Source organism: Oncorhynchus gorbuscha, linkage group LG13 (genome assembly GCF_021184085.1).
Source record: "Oncorhynchus gorbuscha isolate QuinsamMale2020 ecotype Even-year linkage group LG13, OgorEven_v1.0, whole genome shotgun sequence".
Classification (NCBI taxonomy): domain Eukaryota; kingdom Metazoa; phylum Chordata; class Actinopteri; order Salmoniformes; family Salmonidae; genus Oncorhynchus; species Oncorhynchus gorbuscha.
Window position 1 is genome coordinate 22,465,269 of NC_060185.1, and position 27,562 is coordinate 22,492,830.

The 27,562-nt window shown below is 45.7% G+C and overlaps 1 protein-coding gene across 1 annotated transcript; it reads right to left on the reverse strand.

Annotated features, from left to right (window-relative positions):
- Window positions 1-5,295: 5,295 nt before the first annotated feature.
- On the reverse strand, window positions 5,296-26,431 carry LOC123992585 (retinol-binding protein 2-like). Its single transcript, XM_046293842.1, has 4 exons — window positions 26,266-26,431; window positions 12,722-12,900; window positions 6,468-6,569; window positions 5,296-5,777 (listed from the first exon to the last, which is right to left on the reverse strand). The coding sequence occupies exons 1-4, from the start codon at window positions 26,336-26,338 to the stop codon at window positions 5,724-5,726; spliced, it is 408 nt and encodes a 135-aa protein (XP_046149798.1). The 5' UTR covers window positions 26,339-26,431; the 3' UTR covers window positions 5,296-5,723.
- Window positions 26,432-27,562: the final 1,131 nt, after the last annotated feature.

Sequence of the window (27,562 nt, forward strand, 5' to 3'; positions counted from 1 at the left end):
GAGTGGTTCTCAATCAGCGGCAGGTGTTTATCGTTGTCTCTGATTGGGAACCATATTTAGGCAGCCATATTCTTTGAGTGTTTCGTGGGTGATTGTTCCTGTCTCTGTGTTTGTTTGCACCAGATAGGGCTGTTTTGGTTCTTCACGTTACATTTAGTGTTTTTGTATTGTTCGTTATTATCTTTATTAAAGATGTATCGAAATAACGACGCTGCATTTTGGTCCTCCTCTCCTTCAAAGGAAGAAAACCTTAACAGAATCACCCACCACAACAGGACCAAGCGCCGTGGTGACAGGCAGCAGGAGCTGTGCAAAGAGGAATGGACATGGGAGGATGAATTGGAAGGTAAAGGACCCTGGGCACAGCCAGGAGAATATCGCCGCCCCAAAGAAGAGCTGCAGGCAGCGCAAGCGGAGAGGCGCTGGTATGAGGAGAAAGCACGGCGCCGCGGATGGAAGCCCGAGAGTCAGCCCCAAACATTTCTTGGGGGTGGCACAGGGAGACTGTGGCAGAGTCAGGAGTCAGACCTGAGCCAACTCCCCCTGTTTATCGTAAGGAGCCAAGGAGGAGACCAGAACCAGAGCCGGTGTTGGAGTTGAGCGAAGCAGAGACTATGAAGGAGTTAATGGGGAAATTTGAGGAGAGAGTTATGAGGGAGTTGCTGTGTTGGTGCATGAGGCACGGAATTCGCCCAACGGAGCGTGTCGGGGATTTGATGGCACCTGGGTCAGCTCTCCATACTCGTCCTGAGGTGCGTGCTAGTCGGCTGGTGAAGATTGTGCCAGCCTCACGCACCAGGCCTCCTGTGCACCTCCCTAGCCTTGCAAGTCCTGCGCCAGCTCAGCGCTACAGTGCGCCTAGCAGTGCTAACCGTGGCGGGCGTGGTACTGGTCAGGTACCGTGTTATGCGGTGGAACGCACGGTGTCCCCAATACGCGTGCTTAGCCCGGTACGCTGCATCTCAGCTCCTTACATCTGCCGGGCTAGGGTGAAGATCCAGCCAGGGCAGTTGGTGCCAGCCCTACTCTCAAGATCTCCAGTACGCCTTCACTGTCCGGTCCATCCAGTGCCATCTTCACACACCAGTCCTCCAGTGGCAGCTCCCCGCACCAGGCTTCCTGTGCGTGTCCTCAGCCCAGTACCACCAGTGCCAGCACCACACACCAGGCCTACAGTGCGCTTCGCCTGTTCAGCGCTGCCAGAGCCTTCCTCCTCTCCAGCGCTGCCAGAGTCTCCCACCTGTCCAGCGCTGCCAGAGCTGCCAGTCTGCAAGGAGCCGCCAGAGCTGCCAGTCTGCAAGGAGCCGCCAGAGCTGCCAGTCTGCAAGGAGCCGCCAGAGCTGCCAGTCTGCAAGGAGCCGCCAGAGCTGCCAGTCTGCATGGAGCAGCCAGAGCCGCCAGTCAGCATGGAGCAGCCAGAGCCGGCAGTCAGAATGTAGCAGCCAGAGCCACCAGTCAGCATGGAGCAGCCAGAGCCGCCAGTCAGCATGGAGCAGCCAGTCAGCCAGGATCCGCCAGATCCGCCAGTCTGCCAGGATGCGCCAGTCAGCCAGGATCCGCCAGAGCCGCCAGTCAGCCAGGATCCGCCAGTCAGCCAGGATCCGTCATTCAGCCAGGATCCACCAGACAGCCAGGATCTGCTAGAGTCATCAACCTGCCTGAGCTTCCTCTCAGTCCTGAGCTACCCCTCAGTCTTGAGCTACCCCTCAGTCCAGAGCTACCCCTCAGTCCCGAGCTACCCCTCAGTCACGAGCTGTCCCTCAGTCCGGAGCTGCCCCTCAGTCCAGTGGGGCCCTTGGTTAGGGTTACTAGGCCAAGGTCGGCGGCGAGGGTCTGCAATCTAAGGACGCGATGTAAGTGGACTAAGACTATGTTGGAGTGGGGTCCACGTCTCGCGCCGGAGCCGCCACCGTGGAAAGACGCCCACCCGGACCCTCCCCTATGGGTTTAGGTGTGCGGCCGGGAGTCCGCACCTTTGGGGGGGAGGGTTCTGTCACGCCCTGGTCTTAGTATTTTGTGTTTTCTTTATTAATTTGGTCAGGCCAGGGTGTGACATGGGTTATTTATGTGGTGTGTTTTGTCTTGGGGGTTTTGTAGGTTATGGGATTGTGGTATAGTATAGTAGTCTAGGTAAGTCTATAGTTGCCTGGAGTGGTTCTCTTATGGGATTGTGGTATAGTATAGTAGTCTAGGAAAGTCTATAGTTTCCTGGAGTGGTTCTCAATCAGAGGCAGGTGTTTATCGTTGTCTCTGATTGGGAACCATATTTAGGCAGCCATATTCTTTGAGTGTTTCGTGGGTGATTGTTCCTGTCTCTGTGTTTGTTTGCACTAGATAGGGCTGTTTTGGTTTTGCACGTTACATTTAGTGTTTTTGTATTGTTCGTTATTATCTTTATTAAAGATGTATCGAAATAACGACGCTTCATTTTGGTCCTCCTCTCCTTGAAAGGAAGAAAACCTTAACAGTTTCCTAGAGCTGAACGTGCTTTGGTGTGAAAAGTGCAAATCAGAACAACAGCAAAGGACCTTGTGAAGAGACTGGATGAAACAGGTATAAAGTATCTATATCCACAGTAAAACGAGTCCGATATCGACATAACCCGAAAGCCCACTCAGCAAGGAAGAAGCCACAGACTACGGTGTGCAACTGCACATGGGGACAAAGATTATACTTTTGGAGAAATGTCCTCTGGTCTGATGAAACAGAAATAGAACTGTTTGGCCATAATGACCATTGTTATGTTTGGAGGAAAAAGGGGGAGGCTTGCAAGCTGAAGAACACCATCCCAACCGTGAAGCACGGGGGTGGCAGCATCATGTTGTGGGGGTGCTTTTCTGCAGGAGGGACTGGTGCACTTCAAAAAATAGATGGAATCATGAGGCAGGACAATTATGTGGATATATTGAAGCAACATCTCAAGACATCAGTCAGGAAGTTAAAACTTTGTCGCAAATGGGTCTTCCAAATGGACAATGACCTCAAGCATACTGGCTTAAATAGCTTAAGGACAACAAAGTCAAGGTATTGGAGTGGACATCTCAAAACCCTGACCTAAATCCTATAGAACATTTGTGGACAGAACTGAAAAGGCATGTGCGAGCAAGGAGGCCTACAAACCTGACTCAGTTACACCAGCTCTGTCAGGAGCAATGGGCCAAAACTTACCCAACTTATTGTGGGAAGCTTGTAGAAGGCTGCCCGAAACTTTTGACCCAAGTTAAACAATTTAAAGGCAATGCTACCAAATACAAATTGAGTGTATGTAAACCTCTGACCCATTGGGAATGTGATGAAAGAAATAAAAGCTGAAATAAATAATTCTCTCTACTACATTTCACATTCTTAAAATAAAGTGGTGATCCTAACTGACCTAAGACAGGGAATGTTTACTCTGATTAAATGTCAGGAATTGTGAAAAACTGACTTTAAATGTATTTGGCTAAAGTATATGTAAACTTCAACTGTAGGTCCTGAATGGCAGGAAGCTTGGCCCCAGTGATGTACTGGGCCGTTTGCACTACCCTCTGTAGCGCCTTACGGTCAGATGCCAAGCAGTTGCCATACCAGGTGGTGATGCAACTGGTCAGGATGCTCTGTAGCTGCAGCTGCAGAACATTTTGAGGACCTGCGGACCCATGCCAAATCTTTTCAGTCTCCTGAGGGGGAAATGGTTTTGTCGTGCCTTCTTCACGACTGTCTTGGTATGTTTTGGACCATGATAGTTCGTTGGTGATGTGGACACCAAGGATCTTGAAACTCTCGACCCGCTCCACTACAGCCCCGTCGATGTTAATGGGGGCCTGTTCGGCCCACCTTTTCCTGTAGTCCACGATCAGCTCCTTTGTCTTGCTCACATTGAGGAAGAAGTTGCTGTCCTGCCACCACATTGCCAGTTCTCTGACCTCCTCCCTATAGACTGTCTCATCGTTGTCGGTGATCAGGCCTACCACTGTTGTGTCTTCAGCAAACTTAATGATGGTGTTGGAGTCGTGTTTGGCCACGCAGTTGTAGGTGAGCAGGGAATACAGGAGGGGACAAAGTACACACCCCTGAGGGTTAAGGATCAGCGTGGTAGACGTGTTGTTGCCTACTCTTCCCACCTGGGGGCGGCCCGTCAGAATGCCCAGGATCCAGTTACAGAGGGAGGTGTTTAGTCCCAGGGTCCTTAGCTTGGTGATGAGCTTTGTGGGCAATATGGTGTTGAACGCTGAGCTGTAGTCAATGAAAAGCATTCTCACATAGGTGTTCCTTTTGTCCAGGTGAGAAAGGGCAGTGTGGAGTGCGATGAGATTGCTTCATCTGTGGATCTGTTGGGGCGGTATGCGAATTGGAGTGGGTTCAGGGTGTTCGGGAGGATGCAGTTGATGTGAGCCATGACCAGCCTTTCAAAGCACTTCATGGCTACCGACATGAGTGCCACAGGGCGGTAATCATTTAGGGAGGTTACCTTCGCTTCCTTGGGCACAGGAACTATGGTGGTCTGCTTGAAACATGTTGGTATTACAGACTCGGTCAGGGAGAGGTTAAAAATGTCACTGAAGACACTTGACAGTTTATCCATGCATGCTTTGAGTACACGTCCTGGTAATCCGTCTGGCCCAGTGGCTTTGTGAATGTTGACCTGTTTAAATGTTTTATTCACATCGGCTACTGAGAGCATTATCACACAGTCATCCAGTATAGCTGGATCAGACTAAAGTTCAAACCATGCAAGAAGCACGTTCCAACCAACTAAGCAATCACATACTTGTGTCATAACAATTAGAATGTTACACGCTCCCAGCTCTATGCCGATGCTTGATGGTCGAAGTGTCCTACTTTAAATAATTTAACTGCACCTGTTGAGGGTTTCATATCTGTCAGGTCTTGATAAGAAAGCCTGGATGGTGTGAGGAATACTCTCCCAATCTTGTATTCAAAGTCCAAACCTCCTCACGGTTGCATGTTGAAAGGTTCCGTAGACCTTCTGTCATGTCATTGATAATCACTTAGATCTGTCCCTGTGAAGTAGTAGATAAGGTTGCAGGCCTTCACAACCCAACTGAACATCATGTACTGTACGCTATTCATATATGCCTTCTTCTGGTCATCTACTGTACAGTGTACAATGTATTCCATTGATTTGCCAATTTACACAATTCCGTTCTCTCACAATGACGCGCTAACTTGAGAAGAAATGTTATGATTTTAAAAGGTCATACTGTTTGTTTTTATTTGCAAGTACTGTCAACTCTGGTCAATATACACCCATATAAATATTAATTTAACTTAAAGTCAATGCAACCCATCTGCTTGGATTGAATGAAGTATTTATTAAATGTAATCACATCATAAATACATAACATAATTATGCAGGCAGAAACACATGTATGTCATGTTCCTTTTGTTCTTGTGCACCCCAGTATCTCTACCTGCACATCATCATCTGCACATCTATCACTCCAGTATTAATGCTAAATTGTCATTTTTTCACCTCCAAGGCCTATTTATTGCCTCCCTAAACCTCCCTACTCTTCTAAATTTGCACACACTGTACATAGATTTTTCTATTGTGTTATTGACTATATGTTTGTTTATGTGCTACTCTGTGTTGTTTATTTGTCACACTGCTTTGCTTTATCTTGACCAGGTCGCAGTTGGAAATGAGAACTTGATCTCAACTGGCCTACCTGGTTAAATAAAGGTGAAATAATTGTTTTAACATTACAACAAAGACTGGTTTAGGGTTTCTTCTTGAATACTTGTTTGCAGACTTTGTCTTCAACATAGATGTCCTGAGAAAAAAAAAAGAGACGGACAGAAAGACAATTAGACAATCATATAACATGTAGTCTGCATCCGAACCAGCACACTATTCCCTATATCAGGGGTGTAAACTCATTCCATGGAGGGCCGATTGTCTGCTGGTTTCAGTTTTTTCCATTCTATTAAGACCTAGACAACCAGGTGAGGGGACTTCCTTACTAATTAGTACCCTTAATTCATCATTACAAGGGTGGAGCAAAAACCCACAGACACTTATCCCTCAATAAAATGGGTTTGACATATGTGCCCTATATAGTGCACTTCTGGTAAAAAGTAGGGCACTATAAAGGGAATAGGGTGCCATTTGGCATGAAGACCTATAGGGATTATAGTATCACTTCTCTTTCTCAGAGCTCAAAAACAAGATTGACTTTACAACTTCCACTGTACTGATTGACATACATACATGCAACTTCTCACTTTATTATCATGAAAAAGGCCAGAGTGTAAGTCTGAATGAGGATATGTATAAAAGCTGAAGGATTGATAGCTGTCTGTCTCTTTATCTCTCTCCTCAGAAATGTACTAAATGTATAGAGCTTCTGTTGTCTTAGGTATGAAGAAACTGTAACGTTCTGTATGTTCAAGTTTAAGTCTAGGACTCCATTTCTCTCTCTTTTCTGTCTCTAAACCCCTCCCCCCATCTGTCTTGCTCTCACCAGGTGTAGCAGGTCTCCTTCTATCCATTGCTTCCAGCCACGATTGGCCTTCTCTCCCTTCTGCACAGCCACCAACGTATCTCCATTCCAGGTAACCAGTGTCTGAAGAACACACACAGTTAGCTTACCGTAGACAAGCATTTACCTACATGTCCCACAGCTAAGATATCAGGCTGGTATCATAGATGTAACATAATAAACGAAAATATGTGAAACTCAAATTGGTATATGTTACATTTGGTATGGTTGCATAAGACAGAAGGTTACTTAAGGCAAAAACGTTGGTCGGGGTGGATGACGTGAGCGTCTAGCAACCCCAAAGTTGTAATTGGTAACATATCATACACATTTGAATTCAGAACATATCATACAAAGTGGATGATGTATATCCACAAATTAAAACATACCATACCAAATGTAAAATATCATACTAATTTGGGTGTCCCGTATTTTACATTTACATTTAAGTCATTTAGCAGACGCTCTTATCCAGAGCGACTTACAAATTTTAGTTTACTATGTTACGTCTAACCCTGAGTCCAGGCTGAAGATGTGTGTATGTTTCCATAAAGCCAGGGTCAACAAACACAGCAGTGCTTATGGCTGTCTCTTGAATTCTAATCTGAGAGAGACTGGGTGTCATGTTTTGTCATTGATTATCATGCCTTGTCCCTGTTCTTCTCCTTCTATTCGTTTCCCTCTGCTGGTCTTATTAGGTTCTTTCCCTCTTTCTATCCCTCTCTCTCCCCCTCCCTCTCTCACTCTCCCGCTCTCTCTTCTCTCTATCGTTCCGTTCCTGCTCCCAGCTGTTCCTATTCCCCTAATCAATCATTTAGTCTTCCCACACCTGTTCCCGATCCTTTTCCCTGATTAGAGTCCCTATTTCTCTCCTTGTTATTCGTTTCTGCCCTGTCGGTTCCTTGTCTAGAATTCACCGTGCTGTGTTTGTGTATCGCCCTGTCGTGTCGTGTTTTCCTCAGATGCTGCGTGGTGAGCAGGTGTCTGAGTCTGTTTGGTTCAAGTGCCTTCCCGAGGCAACCTGCTGTTAACCTGCTGTTCAAGACCGAGTCTCCAGTTTGTCCTCGTCATTTCGAGTGAAAGTTGTGTTTTTTGATTGTATTTACTTTACTGGATTAAAGACTCTGTTTTCGCCAAGTCGCTTTTGGGTCCTCTTTCACCTGCATGACAGAAGGAACCGACCAAGGAATGGACCCAGCGACTTCAGACGCTCGTTACACTGCCGTCGAGATCCAAGGAGCCATGCTCGGCAGACACGAGCAGGAATTGTCTGCTGCTCGCCATGCCGTGGAGAACCTGGCCGCTCAGGTTTCCGACCTCTCTGGACAGTTCTAGAGTCTTCGTCTCGTGCCACCTGTTACTTCCTGGCCTGCCGAGCCTCCAGAACCTAGGGTTAATAACCCACCTTGCTACTCCGGGCAGCCCACTGAGTGCCGCTCCTTTCTCACGCAGTGTGAGATTGTGTTCTCTCTCCAACCCAACACATACTCTAGAGAGAGAGCTCGGGTTGCTTACGTCATTTCACTCCTTACTGGCCGGGCTCGAGAATGGGGCACAGCTATCTGGGAGGCAAGGGCTGATTGCTTTAACAAGTACCAGAACTTTAAAGAGGAGATGATTCGGGTTTTTGACCGTTCAGTTTTTGGTAGGGAGGCTTCTAGGGCCCTGGCTTCCCTATGCCAAGGTGAACGGTCCATAACGGATTATTCTATTGAGTTTCGCACTCTTGCTGCCTCTAGTGAGTGGAACGAGCCGGCGCTGCTCGCTCGTTTTCTGGAGGGACTCCACGCAGTGGTTAAGGATGAGATTCTCTCCCGGGAGGTTCCTTCAGATGTGGACTCTTTGATTGCTCTCGCCATCCGCATAGAACGACGGGTAGATCTTCGTCACCGGGCTCGTGGAAGAGAGCTCGCATCAACGGTGTTTCCCTGCTCCGCATCGCAACCATCTCCCTCCTCTGGCTCAGAGTCTGAGCCCATGCAGCTGGGAGGGATTCGCATCTCGACTAAGGAGAGGGAACGGAGGATCACCAACCGCCTGTGCCTCTATTGCGGAGTTGCTGGACATTTTGTTAATTCATGTCCAGTAAAAGCCAGAGCTCATCTGTAAGCGGAGGGCTACAGGTGAGCGCAACTACTCAAGTCTCTCCATCAAAATCCTGTACTACTTTGTCGGTCCATCTACGCTGGACCGGTTCGGGTGCTACATGTAGTGCCTTGATAGACTCTGGGGCTGAGGGTTGTTTCATGGACGAAGCATGGGTTCGGAAACATGACATTCCTTTCAGAGAGTTAGAGAAGCCTACGCCCATGTTCGCCTTAGATGGTAGTCATCTTCCCAGTATCAGATTTGAGACACTACCTTTAACCCTCACAGTATCTGGTAACCACAGTGAGACTATTTCTTTTTTGATTTTTCGTTCACCGTTTACACCTGTTGTTTTGGGTCATCCCTGGCTAGTATGTCATAATCCTTCTATTAATTGGTCTAGTAATTCTATCCTATCCTGGAACGTTTCTTGTCATGTGAAGTGTTTAATGTCTGCCATCCCTCCCGTTTCTTCTGTCCCTACTTCTCAGGAGGAACCTGGCGATTTGACAGGAGTGCCGGAGGAATATCATGATCTGCGCACGGTCTTCAGTCGGTCCCGAGCCAACTCCCTTCCTCCTCACCGGTCGTATGATTGTAGTATTGATCTCCTTCCGGGGACCACTCCTCCTCGGGGTAGACTATACTCTCTGTCGGCTCCCGAACGTAAGGCTCTCGAGGATTATTTGTCTGTGTCTCTTGACGCCGGTACCATAGTGCCTTCTTCCTCTCCGGCCGGGGCGGGGTTCTTTTTGTTAAGAAGAAGGACGGTACTCTGCGCCCCTGCGTGGATTATCGAGGGCTGAATGACATAACGGTTAAGAATCGTTATCCGCTTCCCCTTATGTCATCAGCCTTCGAGATTCTGCAGGGAGCCAGGTGCTCTACTAAGTTGGACCTTCGTAACGCTTACCATCTCGTGCGCATCAGAGAGGGGGACGAGTGGAAAACGGCGTTTAACACTCCGTTAGGGCATTTTGAGTACCGGGTTCTGCCGTTTGGTCTCGCCAATGCGCCAGCTGTTTTTCAGGCATTAGTTAATGATGTTCTGAGAGACATGCTGAACATCTTTGTTTTTGTCTATCTTGACGATATCCTGATTTTTTCTCCGTCACTCGAGATTCATGTTCAGCACGTTCGACGTGTTCTACAGCGCCTTTTAGAGAATTGTCTCTACGTAAAGGCTGAGAAGTGCTCTTTTCATGTCTCCTCCGTTACTTTTCTCGGTTCCGTTATTTCCGCTGAAGGCATTCAGATGGATTCCACTAAGGTCCAAGCTGTCAGTGATTGGCCCGTTCCAAGGTCACGTGTCGAGTTGCAGCGCTTTTTAGGTTTCGCTAATTTCTATCGGCGTTTCATTCGTAATTTCGGTCAAGTTGCTGCCCCTCTCACAGCTCTTACTTCTGTCAAGACGTGTTTTAAGTGGTCCGGTTCCGCCCAGGGAGCTTTTGATCTTCTAAAAGAACGTTTTACGTCCGCTCCTATCCTCGTTACTCCTGACGTCACTAGACAATTCATTGTCGAGGTTGACGCTTCAGAGGTAGGCGTGGGAGCCATTCTATCCCAGCGCTTCCAGTCTGACGATAAGGTTCATCCTTGCGCTTATTTTTCTCATCGCCTGTCGCCATCTGAGCGCAACTATGATGTGGGTAACCGTGAACTGCTCGCCATCCACTTAGCCCTAGGCGAATGGCGACAGTGGTTGGAGGGGGCGACCGTTCCTTTTGTCGTTTGGACAGACCATAAGAACCTTGAGTACATCCGTTCTGCCAAACGATTTAATGCCCGTCAAGCTCGTTGGGCGTTGTTTTTCGCTCGTTTCGAGTTTGTGATTTCTTACCGTCCGGGTAGCAAGAACACCAAGCCTGATGCCTTATCCCGTCTGTTTAGTTCTTCTGTGGCTTCTACTGATCCTGAGGGGATTCTTCCTTATGGGCGTGTTGTCGGGTTAACAGTCTGGGGAATTGAAAGACAGGTTAAGCAAGCACTCACGCACACTGCGTCGCCGCGCGCTTGTCCTAGTAACCTCCTTTTCGTTCCTGTTTCCACTCGTCTGGCTGTTCTTCAGTGGGCTCACTCTGCCAAGTTAGCTGGTCATCCCGGTGTTCGAGGCACTCTTGCGTCTATTCGCCAGCGCTTTTGGTGGCCGACTCAGGAGCGTGACACGCGCCGTTTCGTGGCTGCTTGTTCGGACTGCGCGCAGACTAAGTCGGGTAACTCTCCTCCTGCCGGTCGTCTCAGACCGCTCCCCATTCCTTCTCGACCATGGTCTCACATCGCCCTAGACTTCATTACCGGTCTGCCTTTGTCTGCGGGGAAGACTGTGATTCTTACGGTTGTCGATAGGTTCTCTAAGGCGGCACATTTCATTCCCCTCGCTAAACTTCCTTCCGCTAAGGAGACGGCACAAATCATTATCGAGAATGTATTCAGAATTCATGGCCTCCCGTTAGACGCCGTTTCAGACAGAGGCCCGCAATTCACGTCACAGTTTTGGAGGGAGTTCTGTTGTTTGATTGGTGCGTCCGTCAGTCTCTCTTCCGGGTTTCATCCCCAGTCTAACGGTCAAGCAGAGAGGGCCAATCAGACGATTGGTCGCATACTACGCAGCCTTTCTTTCAGAAACCCTGCGTCTTGGGCAGAACAGCTCCCCTGGGCAGAATACGCTCACAATTCGCTTCCTTCGTCTGCTACCGGGTTATCTCCGTTTCAGAGTAGTCTGGGTTACCAGCCTCCTCTGTTCTCATCCCAGCTTGCCGAGTCCAGCGTTCCCTCCGCTCAAGCGTTTGTCCAACGTTGTGAGCGCACCTGGAGGAGGGTGAGGTCTGCACTTTGCCGTTACAGGGCACAGACTGTGAGAGCCGCCAATAAACGCAGGATTAAGAGTCCAAGGTATTGTTGCGGCCAGAGAGTGTGGCTTTCCACTCGCAACCTTCCTCTTACGACAGCTTCTCGTAAGTTGACTCCGCGGTTCATTGGTCCGTTCCGTGTCTCCCAGGTCGTCAATCCTGTCGCTGTGCGACTGCTTCTTCCGCGACATCTTCGTCGCGTCCATCCTGTCTTCCATGTCTCCTGTGTCAAGCCCTTTCTTCGCACTCCCGTTCGTCTTCCCTCCCCCCTCCCGTCCTTGTCGAGAGCGCACCTATTTACAAGGTACATAAGATCATGGACATGCGTTCTCGGGGACGGGGTCACCAATACTTAGTGGATTGGGAGGGTTACGGTCCTGAGGAGAGGAGTTGGGTTCCGTCTCGGGACGTGCTGGACCGTTCACTCATTGATGATTTCCTCCGTTGCCGCCAGGATTCCTCCTCGAGTGCGCCAGGAGGCGCTCGGTGAGTGGGGGGTACTGTCATGTTTTGTCATTGATTATCATGCCTTGTCCCTGTTCTTCTCCTTCTATTCGTTTCCCTCTGCTGGTCTTATTAGGTTCTTTCCCTCTTTCTATCCCTCTCTCTCCCCCTCCCTCTCTCACTCTCCCGCTCTCTCTTCTCTCTATCGTTCCGTTCCTGCTCCCAGCTGTTCCTATTCCCCTAATCAATCATTTAGTCTTCCCACACCTGTTCCCGATCCTTTTCCCTGATTAGAGTCCCTATTTCTCTCCTTGTTATTCGTTTCTGCCCTGTCGGTTCCTTGTCTAGAATTCACCGTGCTGTGTTTGTGTATCGCCCTGTCGTGTCGTGTTTTCCTCAGATGCTGCGTGGTGAGCAGGTGTCTGAGTCTGTTTGGTTCAAGTGCCTTCCCGAGGCAACCTGCTGTTCACCTGCTGTTCAAGACCGAGTCTCCAGTTTGTCCTCGTCATTTCGAGTGAAAGTTGTGTTTTTTGATTGTATTTACTTTACTGGATTAAAGACTCTGTTTTCGCCAAGTCGCTTTTGGGTCCTCTTTCACCTGCATGACACTGGGCCAAACCTTTTAAGATGCTTGGATTGTGGGCTATGTGTGTGAGGGCTATGTGACCATACAGTATGCATTAACAAACTGAGAGTCAAGGGAAAGTAGGAGATGAAAACCTATAAGAAATGTAAATAAAAATGGTGGAATAGAATAAAAGGAGAGAACATGGAGAGGGTAAAGGTTAGGGGTTGGAACCAGTTAGGACGAAGTGCAGTGACACTCTGACGTGGTCATATTGGTTGTGGTCCTACCTGGATCGTCCTGTTGTCCAGTCCCTTAGTGACCTCCTCAAACTCCTCCCCGACGGTGAAGTTGACCTCGTAGTTCCTGAAGGTGCTCAAGGTCTTGGTCTCAAACTTGTCTCCGTTCTGGATGATCACCTTGGTCTGGGTCAGGTGGGCGGCGATCTTACGGGTTGCAAAGTCAATATCTGGAGGAAACACAATGAAACAACAATGTCAATGTTTAAAGATGCTCTGCTCTTTCCATGACATAGACTGACCAGGTGAATCCAATCCCTTATTGATGTCACTTGTTTCATCCACTTCAATCAGTGTAAGTCTTGAGACAAATGAGACATGGATTGTGTATGTGTGCCATTCAGAGGGTGATGAGCAAGACAAAATATTTAAGTGCCTTTGAACGGGGTATGGTAGTAGGTGCCAGGCGCTGATTTGAGTGTGTCAAAAACCTCAACGCTGCTGGGTTTTTCAGAATGGTCCACCACCTGAAAGACATCCAGCCAACTTGACACAACTGTGGGAAGCATTGGAGTCAACATGGGCCAGCATCCCTGTGGAAAGCTTTCGACACCTTGTAGAGTCCATGCCCTGACGAATTGAGGCCGTTCTGAGGGCAAAATGGAGTGCAACTCAATATTAGGAAGGTGTTCCTAATGTTTTGTACACTCAGTGTATACTGTGAGTATGAAGTATGAACTTCTTAGGACTAGGCGTCCCGCTGGGTACATACAAGTGTCTTATATTGGTCAAAAGATAAAATTCTTGTTGATCTAACAGCATTGCTCAATTTACAGTAGCTTTTACAGTGAAAACATGCCATGCGATTGTTTGAGGATGGCACACCATATCAAAATATTTTTATACCGGCACAGGTTTCATAAATTCACAAAAAGCGATTAAATATTCAATTACTTTTTGAAATTCTTCCTCTGATTTGTCATCCGAAGGGTCCCAGCTATAACATGTAGTGTCGATGTGTTAGATAAAATCCTTATTTATATCCCAAAAAGTCAGTTAAGTTGGCGCCATCGATTTGAGTAATCCACTCGTTTAACATGCAGAGAAAGGAATCCAAAAATCTACCCCCTAAACGTTGTTTCAACAAGTCAAAATACGTTTCTATTTACTCCTCAAATACTGTTACGATCATCGTAATGAGGCGCAGCGTGATTGAAGTTCCACATCTTTATTATGGTGAAAGGCGCACTGGAGGCCTGGTGCGTGGAGCCGGCACATGTGGCACCGGACTGGTGACACGCACTGCAGGGCTAGTGCGGGGAGCTGGCACAGGACCAAACTGCTGACAGGCTCCTCAGGTCGGATGCCGTGTAGAACACACCTACACAACATTTCTCTCATCTCTCTCTCTCCCAAATTCTCCATCGCCTCCCTGACGGTCTCTGGCTCTTCATTGTGAGTACGGGTAGCTGGCACAGATGGCATCACGCTGCATGGTCCTTGCTTGGTGGGATATTCTGTCACGATCGTCGTAATGAGCGGACCAAGGCGCAGCGTGATTGAAGTTTTCCACATCTTTATTATGGTGAAACTAAACAAAAACAATAAACCAATAACGAAACATGAAAGTAGTGGTGCACATGCACAAACACAAAACAATATCCCACAAACACAGGTGGGTTAAATGGCTACCTAAATATGATCCCCAATTAGATGCCAGCTGCCTCTAATTGGGAACCATACAAAACACCAACATAGAAATATTGAGCTAGAACACCCCCTAGTCACGCCCTGACCTATTACACCATAGAGAACCAAGGGCTCTCTATGGTCAGGGCATGACAGATACCCTAAAATGTAATCAAACTATAATATTTCTTACGGAAAGAAGTATGTTCAATAGGAAATCGATTTTACAGGTGGGTCTTGTCTTCATGGCGCGTGCAAACACGAATTTCCAAGACTGTGTCCCTGTACTAAAACTGATATTTCTTATCCGTTTTGAAGTTACAAGCCTGAAACCTTGAAAATAGACTGCTGACACCCTGTGGAATCCATAGGAATTGCATCCTGGGAGCTGGGACTTGAGTATGCCCTTATACTTGCCATTGTAAGAGCATGGTCTCTTTCAAAAACAAAATTAAGGTTGGTTTTTCTTTGGATTTTCTCCTACCATATTGTGGTATATTATCCTACATTATTTTAACATTTCTATGCATAAACTGGCTTCAGGGCCTAAGCAACAGGCAGTTTACTTTGGGCACGTCATTCAGGCGAAAATTAAGCAATAAGGCATGAGGGGGTGTGGTATATGGCCAATATACCACAGCTAAGGGCTGTTCTTATGCGCTACGCAACTATTGCTATTATAAACTGGGTGGATCGAGCCCTGAATGCTGATTGGCTGATAGACCGTATAGCACGGGTATGACAAAATGTATTTTTACTGCTCAAATTATGTTGGTAACCAGTTTATAAAAGCAATAAGGCACCTCGGGGGTTTGTGTTATATGGCCGATATACCTTCTGTATCCTTAAGAACAGCCCTTAGCCGTGGTACAGTTGAAGTCGGAAGTTTACATACACCTTAGCCAAATACATTTAAACTCAGTTTTTCACAATTCCTGACATTTAATCAGAGTAAAAATGTCTTAAGACAGTTAAGGACCAACACTTTATTTTAAGAATGTGATCTGCACATTGAGAAAAAGATCATACTTTTTGGAGAAATGTCCTTATGTTAGGAGGAAAAAGGGGGAGGCTTGCAAGCCAAATAACACCATGTCAGAATAATAGTAGAGAGAATGACTTATTTCAGCTTTTATTTCTTTCATCACATTCCCAGTGTGTCATAGGTTTACATACACTCAATTCGTATTTGGTAGCATTGCCTTTTAAATTGTTTAACTTGGGTCAAACGTTTCGGGCAGCCTTCCACAAGCTTTCCACAATAAGTTGGGTGAATTTTGGCCCATTGCTCCTGACAGAGCTGGTGTAACTGAGTCAGGTTTGTAGGCCTCCTTGCTCGCATACGCTTTTTCAGTTCTGCCCACACATTTTCTTTAGGATTGAGGTCAGGGCTTTGTGATGGCCACTCTAATACCTTGACTTTGATGTCCTTAAGCCATTTTGCCACAACTTTGGTCACTGTCTATTTGGAAGACCCATTTGCGACCAAGCTTTAACTTCCTGACTGATTTCTTGAGATGTTGCTTCAATATAACCACATAATTTTCCACCCTCATGATGCCATCTATTTTGTGAAGTGCTCCAGTCCCTCCTGCAGCAAAGCACCCCCACAACATGATGCTGCCACCCCCGTGCTTCACGGTTGGGATGGTATTCTTTGGCTTGCAAGCCTCCCCTTTTTTCCTCCAAACATAACGTTGGCCATTATGGCCAAACAGTTCTATTATTGTTTCATCAGACCAGAGGACATTTCTCCAAAAAGTATGATATTTTTCTTGAATTGCAGTTGCAAACCGTAGTCTGGCTTTTTATGGCGGTTTTAGAGCAGTGGCTTCTTCCTTGCTGAACGGCAGGTTTCAGGTTATGTCAATATAGGACTCGTTTTTACTGTGGATATTGATACTTTTGTGCCTGTTTCCTCCAGCATCTTCACAAGGTCCTTTGCTGTTGTTCCGGTATTTATTTGCACTTTTCGCACCAAAGTACGTTTATCTCTAGGAGGCAGAACGCGTCTCCTTCCTGAGCGGTATGACGGCTGCATGGTCCCATGGTGTTTATACTTGAGTACTATTGTCTGTACAGATGAACGTGTTACCTTCAGGCGTTTGTAAATTGCTCCCATGGATGAACCAGACTTGTGGAGGTCTACAATTGTTTTTCTGAGGTCTTGGCTGATTTGTTTGATTTGAAGGTAGGCCTTGAAATACATCCACAGGTTTACCTCTAATTGCCTCAAATGATGTCAATTAGCCTATCAGAAGCTTCTAAAGCCATGACATAATTTTCTGGAATTTTCCAAGCTGTTAAAAGGGACAGTCACCTTAGTGTATGTAAACTTCTGACCCACTGGAATTGTGATACAGTGAATCATAAGTGAAATAATCTGTCTGTAAACAATTGTTGGAAAAATTACTTGTGTCATGCACAATGTAGATATCCTAACCGACTTGCCAAAACTATAGTTTGTTAACAACACATTTGTGGAGTGGTTGAAAAATGAGTTTTAATGACTCCAACCTAAGTGTATGTAAACTTCTGACTTCAATTGTATATTAGCCATGTACCACAACCCTTGGGCCTTATTGCTTTATTATAAACTGGTTACCAATGTAATTGGAAGAGTTGAAAGTAATATTTTGTCATACCTCTACTATACGTTCTGCTATACCACAGCTTTCAGCCAATCAGCATTCAGGGCTCAAACCACCAACCTATTTCAAAAATACTCTTTTCACCTTGGTTGGACAGTGAGGTGTGTATAGTATACTGTTTTGTTGTGTTCCCTTGTGTATTAGCCACCAGTCCCCCTCTTCAGTTATGAGACTGGAGCTCAAGTTCTAGAATTACTATTCCACTCAGACCAGCTCTGTTGACAATCTCATTTACCCTTTTTAAAATGGCCTTGTACCAGAAATACAGCTGAATAAGTTCAACTGTGAGCCTGCACTGCATTGCATTGGCCACAAAGTGTAAATTCAATTTCCACCCGTCTCTCTTTTTGATGAAGCTCTATTATTTACCCATCCAAATATGTTCTCCCTCCCTAAGTTTCCATATGGCTGTGATTTTCAATCCGTTCATGGAAATGAGAGAGCGGCACGGAATGAGACGCCTCGGATTTGGGATTTGTTGGGTTGAGCGGGAGGGAGTTATGACAGGGAGGGAGTTATAACACGGAGGGAGTTATAACAGGGAGGGAGTTATAACACGGAGGGAGTTATATTACGAGAGAGTTATAACACGGAGGGAGTTATAACACGAGAGAGTTGTAACACGAGAGAGTTGTAACACGAGAGAGTTGTAACACGAGAGAGTTATAACACGGAGGGAGTTATAACACGAGAGAGTTATAACACGGAGGGAGTTGTAACACGAGAGAGTTGTAACACGAGAGAGTTGTAACACGAGAGAGTTGTAACACGGAGGGAGTTATAACACGGAGGCAGTTAAAACACGTAGGCAGTTATAACACGAGAGAGTTGTAACACGAGAGAGTTGTAACACGAGAGAGTTGTAACACAGAGGCAGTTATAACACGGAGGCAGTTATAAAACGGAGGGAGTTATGACATGGAGGAAGTTATGACATGGAGGGAGTTATAACACGGAGGGAGTTATGACATGGAGGTAGTTATGACATGGAGGTAGTTATGACATGGAGGGAGTTATAACACGGAGGGAGTTATAACACGGAGGGAGTTATGACATGGAGGGAGTTATAACACGGAGGGAGTTATAACACGGAGGCAGTTATAACACAGAGGCAGTTATAACACGGAGGGATTTAAAACATGGAGGGAGTTGTAACACGGAGGGAGTCCTGACATGGAGGGAGTAATAACACGGAGGGAGTCCTGACATGGAGGGAGTTATGACATGGAGGGAGTTATAACACGGAGGGAGTTATGACATGGAGGTAGTTATGACATGGAGGGAGTTATAACACGGAGGGAGTCCTGACATGGAGGGAGTTATAACACGGAGGGAGTTATGACATGGAGGGAGTTTTAACACGGAGGGAGTTATGACATGGAGGGAGTTATGACATGGAGGGAGTTATAACATGGAGGGAGTTATGACATGGAGGGAGTTATAATACGGAGGGAGTTATGACATGGAGGGAGTTATGACATGGAGGGAGTTATGACAAGGAGGGAGTTATGACATGGAGGGAGTTATGACAAGGAGGTAGTTATGACATGGAGGGAGTTATAACACGGAGGGAGTCCTGACATGGAGGGAGTTATAACACGGAGGGAGTTATGACATGGAGGGAGTTTTAACACGGAGGGAGTTATGACATGGAGGGAGTTATGACATGGAGGGAGTTATAACATGGAGGGAGTTATGACATGGAGGGAGTTATAATACGGAGTGAGTTATGACATGGAGGGAGTTATGACATGGAGGGAGTTATGACAAGGAGGGAGTTATGACATGGAGGGAGTTATAACATGGAGGGAGTTATGACATGGAGGGAGTTATGACATGGAGGGAGTTATGACATGGAGGGAGTTATAACACGGAGGGAGTTATGACACGGAGGGAGTCCTGACATGGAGGGAGTTATAACACGGAGGGAGTCCTGACATAGAGGGAGTTATGACATGGAGGGAGTTTTAACACGGAGGGAGTTATGACATGGAGGGAGTTATGACATGGAGGGAGTTATAACACGGAGGGAGTTATGACATGGAGGGAGTTATAACATGGAGGGAGTTATAACACAGAGGGAGTTATGACATGGAGGGAGTTATAACATGGAGGGAGTTATAACATGGAGGGAGTTATAACACGGAGGGAGTTATAACACGGAGGCAGTTATAACACGGAGGCAGTTATAACACGGAGGGATTTAAAACACGGAGGGAGTTGTAACACGGGGGAGTCCTGACATGGAGGGAGTTCTAACAGGGAGGGAGTTATAACACGGAGGGAGTTATAACACGAGAGAGTTATAACACGGAGGGATTTATAACACGAGAGAGTTGTAACACGAGAGAGTTGTAACACGAGAGAGTTATAACACGGAGGGAGTTATAACACGAGAGAGTTGTAACACGAGAGAGTTGTAACACGAGAGAGTTGTAACACGGAGGCAGTTATAACACGGAGGGTGTTATGACACGGAGGGAGTTATGACATGGAGGGAGTTATGACATGGAGGTAGTTATAACACGAAAGGAGTCCTGACATGGAGGGAGTTATAACACGGAGGGAGTTATAACACGGAGGGAGTTATGACACGGAGGGAGTCCTGACATGGAGGGAGTTATAACACGGAGGGAGTTATAACACGGAGGCAGTTATAACACGGAGGCAGTTATAACACGGAGGGATTTAAAACACGGAGGGAGTTGTAACACGGAGGGAGTCCTGACATGGAGGGAGTTATAACACGGAGGGAGTCCTGACATGGAGGGAGTTATGACATGGAGGGAGTTATAACACGGAGGGAGTTATGACATAATAATAATAATAATAATATATGCTATTTAGCAGACGCTTTTATCCAAAGCGACTTACAGACAAGTGTGCATACATTCTATCTATGGGTGGTCCCGGGGATCGACATGGAGGGAGTTATAACATGGAGGGAGTTATAACACGGAGGGAGTTATAACACGGAGGGAGTTATGACATGGAGGGAGTTATGACATGGAGGGAGTTATAACATGGAGGGAGTTATGACACGGAGGGAGTTATGACACGGAGGGAGTTATAACATGGAGGGAGTTATAACACGGAGGGAGTTATAACACGGAGGGAGTTATGACATGGAGGGAGTTATAACAAGGAGGGAGTTATAACACGTAGGGAGTTATGACATGGAGGGAGTTATAACATGGAGGGAGTTATAACACGGAGGGAGTTATGACATGGAGGGAGTTATAACACGGAGGGAGTTATGACATGGAGGGAGTTATAACAAGGAGGGAGTTATAACACGTAGGGAGTTATGACATGGAGTGAGTTATGACATGGAGGGAGTTATAACACGGAGGGAGTTATGACATGGAGGGAGTTATGACATGGAGGGAGTTATAACATGGAGGGAGTTATAACACAGAGGGAGTTATAACACGGAGGCAGTTATTACACGGAGGCAGTTATAACACGGAGGGATGTAAAACATGGAGGGAGTTGTAACACGGAGGGAGTCCTGACATGGAGGGAGTTATAACACGGAGGGAGTCCTGACATGGAGGGAGTTATGACATGGAGGGAGTTATAACACGGAGGGAGTTATGACATGGAGGTAGTTATGACATGGAGGGAGTTATGACATGGAGGGAGTTATAACACGGAGGGAGTCCTGACATGGAGGGAGTTATAACACGGAGGGAGTTATGACATGGAGGGAGTTTTAACGGAGGGAGTTATGACATGGAGGGAGTTATGACATGGAGGGAGTTATAACACGGAGGGAGTTATGACATGGAGGGAGTTATGACATGGAGGGAGTTATGACATGGAGGGAGTTATGACATGGAGGGAGTTATAACATGGAGGGAGTTATGACATGGAGGGAGTTATGATATGGAGGGAGTTATGACATGGAGGGAGTTATAACATGGAGGGAGTTATGACACGGAGGGAGTCCTGACATGGAGGGAGTTATAACACGGAGGAAGTCCTGACATGGAGGGAGTTATGACATGGAGGGAGTTTTAACACGGAGGGAGTTATGACATGGAGGGAGTTATGACATGGAGGGAGTTATAACACGGAGGGAGTTATGACACGGAGGGAGTTATGACACGGAGGGAGTTATGACACGGAGGGAGTTATGACACGGAGGGAGTTATGACACGGAGGGAGTTATGACATGGAGGGAGTTATGACACGGAGGGAGTTATGGCATGGGGGGAGTTATAACATGGAGGGAGTTATAACATGGAGGGAGTTATAACACGGAGGGAGTTATGACATGGAGGGAGTTATGACATGGAGGGAGTTATAACAAGGAGGGAGTTATGACACGGAGGGAGTTATGACACGGAGGGAGTTATGACACGGAGGGAGTTATGACATGGAGGGAGTTATGACATGGAGGGAGTTGTGACATGGAGGGAGTTGTGACATGGAGGGAGTTGTGACATGGAGGGATTTATGACACGGAGGGAGTTGTGACATGGAGGGAGTTGTGACATGGAGGGAGTTATGACACGGAGGGAGTTATGACATGGAGGGAGTTGTGACATGGAGGGAGTTATGACATGGAGGGAGTTATGACATGGAGGGAGTTATGACATGGAGGGAGTTATAACATGGAGGGAGTTATGACATGGAGGGAGTTATGATATGGAGGGAGTTATGACATGGAGGGAGTTATAACATGGAGGGAGTTATGACACGGAGGGAGTCCTGACATGGAGGGAGTTATAACACGGAGGAAGTCCTGACATGGAGGGAGTTATGACATGGAGGGAGTTTTAACACGGAGGGAGTTATGACACGGAGGGAGTTATGACATGGAGGGAGTTATAACACGGAGGGAGTTATGACACGGAGGGAGTTATGACACGGAGGGAGTTATGACACGGAGGGAGTTATGACACGGAGGGAGTTATGACACGGAGGGAGTTATGACATGGAGGGAGTTATGACACGGAGGGAGTTATGGCATGGGGGGAGTTATAACATGGAGGGAGTTATAACATGGAGGGAGTTATAACACGGAGGGAGTTATGACATGGAGAGAGTTATGACATGGAGGGAGTTATAACAAGGAGGGAGTTATGACACGGAGGGAGTTATGACACGGAGGGAGTTATGACACGGAGGGAGTTATGACATGGAGGGAGTTATGACATGGAGGGAGTTGTGACATGGAGGGAGTTGTGACATGGAGGGAGTTGTGACATGGAGGGATTTATGACACGGAGGGAGTTGTGACATGGAGGGAGTTGTGACATGGAGGGAGTTATGACACGGAGGGAGTTATGACATGGAGGGAGTTGTGACATGGAGGGAGTTATGACATGGAGGGAGTTGTGACATGGAGGGAGTTGTGACATGGAGGGAGTTATGACACGGAGGGAGTTATGACATGGAGGGAGTTGTGAATTGCCGATAAAGTCATGAATAATAAAAGACTTGTGGTTTATCAACGCCATGCTGAGTGGATGGACGAGGGTCTTCGCTTTCCAACGACATGCCGACGCCTCTTGGCAGAGCTTGGGATGGGATTTTCTTTTCTCTTGAATGGGGACGATAAAAATGCTTAAAAGAGTAAATCAATATTTGTTCGACGTGGTAACAAGCGGGAGCCATTCACACAAACATTGGAGGTTAAGTCGCCATGACAGAAGCTCAATAAGTAACTGAAGCAGCACCACATCATCCTTTCTCTCTCTCACAATCTCACTCACTGACACTCTCAAATAAAGTATTTACACTAACATTGTCTCTGACATCCCCCTCTCTATCAGCAACCCTTGTGCACACACACATAGACATATGCACACACACACACACACACACACACACACACACACACACACACACACACACACACACACACACACACACACACACACACACACACACACACACACACACACACACACACAGACACACACACACACACACACACACACACACACACACACACACACACACACACACACACACACACACACACACACACACACACACACACACACACACACACACACACACACACACACATAGACATATGCACACACTCATAGACATATGCACACACACACACAACACACTCTTTCTCTTTCAATTCCCTCTCTCGTCTCCACCACTTCCTTCCCTCCCTCCCTCCCTCTCCACCATCTCTGTCTGCATATCTAGTATCTCTCTCAGGATATCTAGTACCGCTCTCTGCATAACCAGTATCTCTCTCTGCATATCCAGTATATCTCTTCATATCCAGTATATCTCTAGGCATATCCAGTATGTATCTCTGCATATCTAGTATCTCTCTCTGCAAATCCAGTATCTCTCTCTGCATATCCAGTATCTCTCTCTGCATGTCCAGTATCTCTCTCTGCATATCCAGTATCTCTCTGTATATCTGTATCTCTCTGCATATCTCATATCTCTCTCTGCATATCCAGTATCTCTCTCTGCATATCCAGTATCTCTCTGTATATCTGTATCTCTCTGCATATCTCATATCTCTCTCTGCATATCCAGTATCTCTCTCTGCATATCTTGTATCTCTCTCTGCATATCTAGTATCTCTCTCTGCATATCCAGTATCTCTCTGCATATCTAGTATCTCTCTGCATATCTAGTATCTCTCTCTGCATATCTAGTACCTCTCTGTATATCTGTATCTCTCTGCATATCTAGTATCTCTGCATATCCAGTATCTCTCTCTGCATATCTAGTATCTCTCTCTGCATATCCAGTATCTCTCTGCATATCTAGTATCTCTGCATATCCAGTATATCTCTCTGCATATCTCATATCTCTCTCTGCATATCTAGTATCTCTCTCTGCATATCCAGTATCTCTCTTCATATCCAGTTTGTTACTCGGCATATCTAGTATCTCTCTATGCATATCCAGTATCTCTCTCTGCATATCCAGTATCTCTCTTCATATCCAGTATCTCTCTGCATATCCAGTATCTCTCTCTGCATATCCAGTATGCCTCTATGCATATCCAGTATGTCTCTATGCATATCCAGTATCTCTCTTCATATCCAGTATGTCTCTATGCATATCCAATATGTCTCTCTGCATATCCAGTATGCCTCTATGCATATCCAGTATGTCTCTATGCATATCCAGTATCTCTCTTCATATCCAGTATCTCTCTGCATATCCAGTATCTCTCTTCATATCCAGTATGTCTCTATGCATATCCAGTATCTCTCTATGCATATCTAGTATCTCTCTGCATATCTAGTATCTCTCTCTGCATATCTAGTATCTCTCTATGCATATCTAGTTTCTCTCTCTGCATATCCAATATGTCTCTCTGCATATCCAGTATGGCTCTATGCATATCCAGTATGGCTCTATGCATATCCAGTATGTCTCTATGCATATCCAGTATGTCTCTCTGCATATCTAGTATCTCTCTCTGCATATCTAGTATCTCTGCATATCTAGTATCTCTCTGCATATCTAGTATCTCTCTCTGTATATCTAGTATCTCTCTGCATATCTCATATCTCTCTCTGCATATCTAGTATCTCTCTGCATATCCAGTATGTCTCTCTGCATATCTAGTATCTCTCTCTGCATATCTAGTATCTCTGCATATCTAGTATCTCTCTGCATATCTAGTATCTCTCTCTGTATATCTAGTATCTCTCTGCATATCTCATATCTCTCTCTGCATATCTAGTATCTCTCTCTGCATATCCAATATGTCTCTCTGCATATCCAGTATGTCTCTATGCATATCCAGTATGCCTCTATGCATATCCAGTATGTCTCTATGCATATCCAGTCTCTCTCTCTGCATATCCAGTATCTCTCTTCATATCCAGTATCTCTCTGCATATCCAGTATCTCTCTTCATATCCAGTATCTCTCTGCATATCCTGTATCTCTCTGCATATCCAGTATCTCTCTTCATATCCAGTATGTCTCTATGGATATCTAGTATCTCTCTCTGCATATCCAATATGTATCTCTGCATATCTAGTATCTCTCTCTGCATATCCAATATGTCTCTATGCATATCTAGTATCTCTCTCTGCATATCCAATATGTATCTCTGCATATCTAGTATCTCTCTCTGCATATCCAATATGTCTCTATGGATATCTAGTATCTCTCTCTGCATATCCAATATGTATCTCTGCATATCTAGTATCTCTCTCTGCATATCCAATATGTCTCTATGCATATCTAGTATCTCTCTGCATATCTAGTATCTCTCTCTGCATATCCAATATGTCTCTATGCATATCTAGTATCTCTCTGCATATCTAGTATCTCTCTCTCTGCATATCCAATATGTCTCTCTGCATATCCAATATGTCTCTCTGCATATCTAGTATCTCTCTCTGCATATCCAGTATGCCTCTATGCATATCCAATATGTCTATCTGCATATCTAGTATCTCTCTCTTCATATCCAGTATCTCTCTTCATATCCAATATGTCTCTCTGCATATCTAGTATCTCTCTCTTCATATCCAGTATCTCTCTTCATATCCAATATGTCTCTCTGCATATCTAGTATCTCTCTCTTCATATCCAGTATCTCTCTTCATATCCAATATGTCTCTCTGCATATCTAGTATCTCTCTCTGCATATCCAATATGTCTCTCTGCATATCTAGTATCTCTCTCTGCATATCTAGTATCTCTCTCTGCATATCCAATATGTCTCTCTGCATATCCAGTATGCCTCTATGCATATCCAGTATGTCTCTATGCATATCCAGTATCTCTCTCTGCATATCCAGTATCTCTCTTCATATCCAGTATGTCTCTATGCATATCTAGTATCTCTCTATGCATATCTAGTATCTCTCTGCATATCTAGTATCTCTCTATGCATATCTAGTATCTCTGCATATCTAGTATCTCTCTATGCATATCTAGTATCTCTCTTCATATCCAGTATGTCTATGCATATCTAGTATCTCTCTCTGCATATCTAGTATCTCTCTCTGCATATCTCGTATCTGTCTCTGCATATCTAGCATCTCTCTGCATATCCAGTATCTCTCTATGCATATCCAGTATATCTCTCTGCATATCCAGTATATCTTTCTGCATATCTAGTATCTCTGCATATGTAATATCTCTCGCTGCATATCTACTTTCTCTCTGCATATGTAATATCTCTCTGCATATCTACTATCTCTCTGCATATGTAATATCTCTCGCTGCATATCTAGTATCTCTCTCTGTATCTTATGTCGCTATTTTCCAACAGACATTAGAACAACAGCTTACCAATGGCCTTCATGACATCCTCAAAGTTCTCATTGGTGACCATCACCCATTGTCCATTGAAGTCTGCGGGCATCTTGGCACCGGCCGGGTCTGTGTTACTGTATATGCCCTGTATCTGTCTATGGGGAATTTGCTCACACACACACACACACACTGCAAGAGGTAGAGTCAGATTCTATGGTCCCAACCCTTTATATACAGCCTGTTTACGTGTGAAACTAAGGGGCAGGGTTCACCTGATAACACTCTCTATATTCCTTTTAGAGAGAAGGGACAGGTGTGTGTGACTGTATGTGTGTTTGTCCGTCTGTTTGTGTGTGAAGTGTGGAGGCACTTAGCATCAGCTAACCCACTGCCTCTCAACAGGCTAGCCAGATCCTTTGTTCATCGTAATGATGCAGAAAGGAAACAATATGGAGAGCACCAGCTAGAGCAATGAGAGCTAGTTCCCGTGTCACCTGTCAACGCAGACACTAAAAAGCAATGCTGAGGAGAAGGTCAGAAAGTTCTTTCTCTCTTCTGAAACAAAAATAAATATAGACTAGGTTTCTAGTTCAAACACAGAATACACTGAGTGTACATTTGATGATTTTCTTCATGTTAAGACACAGAAAAATAATAGGAGTCAAAGCAACACACTTGCATTTGCATTTAACCTGCATTCTATTCTGGTTGCCAGATGTGTAGGTGCTTTAGCCAACTCCTATTCTTTAGCCCAGGGAAACTGGCTAAAGTATTACAGATCTGGCAACCAGGCTCGATGCAATCTGCAGGGAAAGTAAAACAACGTCTGTACATTTTCCCAGGTTGTGATTGCGTATTTGCCAATTAACTCTATATCTGTAAGTGGTTTGTGGTTATATTTGCTTTGACTTTAATTCTCCCTAATGAATTACAATAACCTACCGTATTTCTGACTTGAAATCCCTTCTCATAATCAATGTTGATTAGTGTATTTGTGTGTGTGTGAGAGTGAGAGTGAGAAAGAGAGAAAGAAAGAGATAATGAGCTGATTACTTTGTTATCTGCCACATATGGCTGATATCTCTAGGATGTTCCCAAATCTATCATATCAGCAAAGGAAGGGGGGGACAGAGAGGGACACTGAGAGGGACAGAGAGAGAGAGAAAGAGAGAGAGAGAGAGAGAGGGACTAAGAGAGAGAGAGAGGCAGAGAGAGGGTCAGAGAGAGAGGTAGAGAGGGAGAGAAAGAGAGGGACTAAGAGAGTGAGCAAGAGAGAGAGAGGTAGAGAGAGGGACAGAGAGAGAGAGGGACATAGAGAGGGACAGAGAGAGAG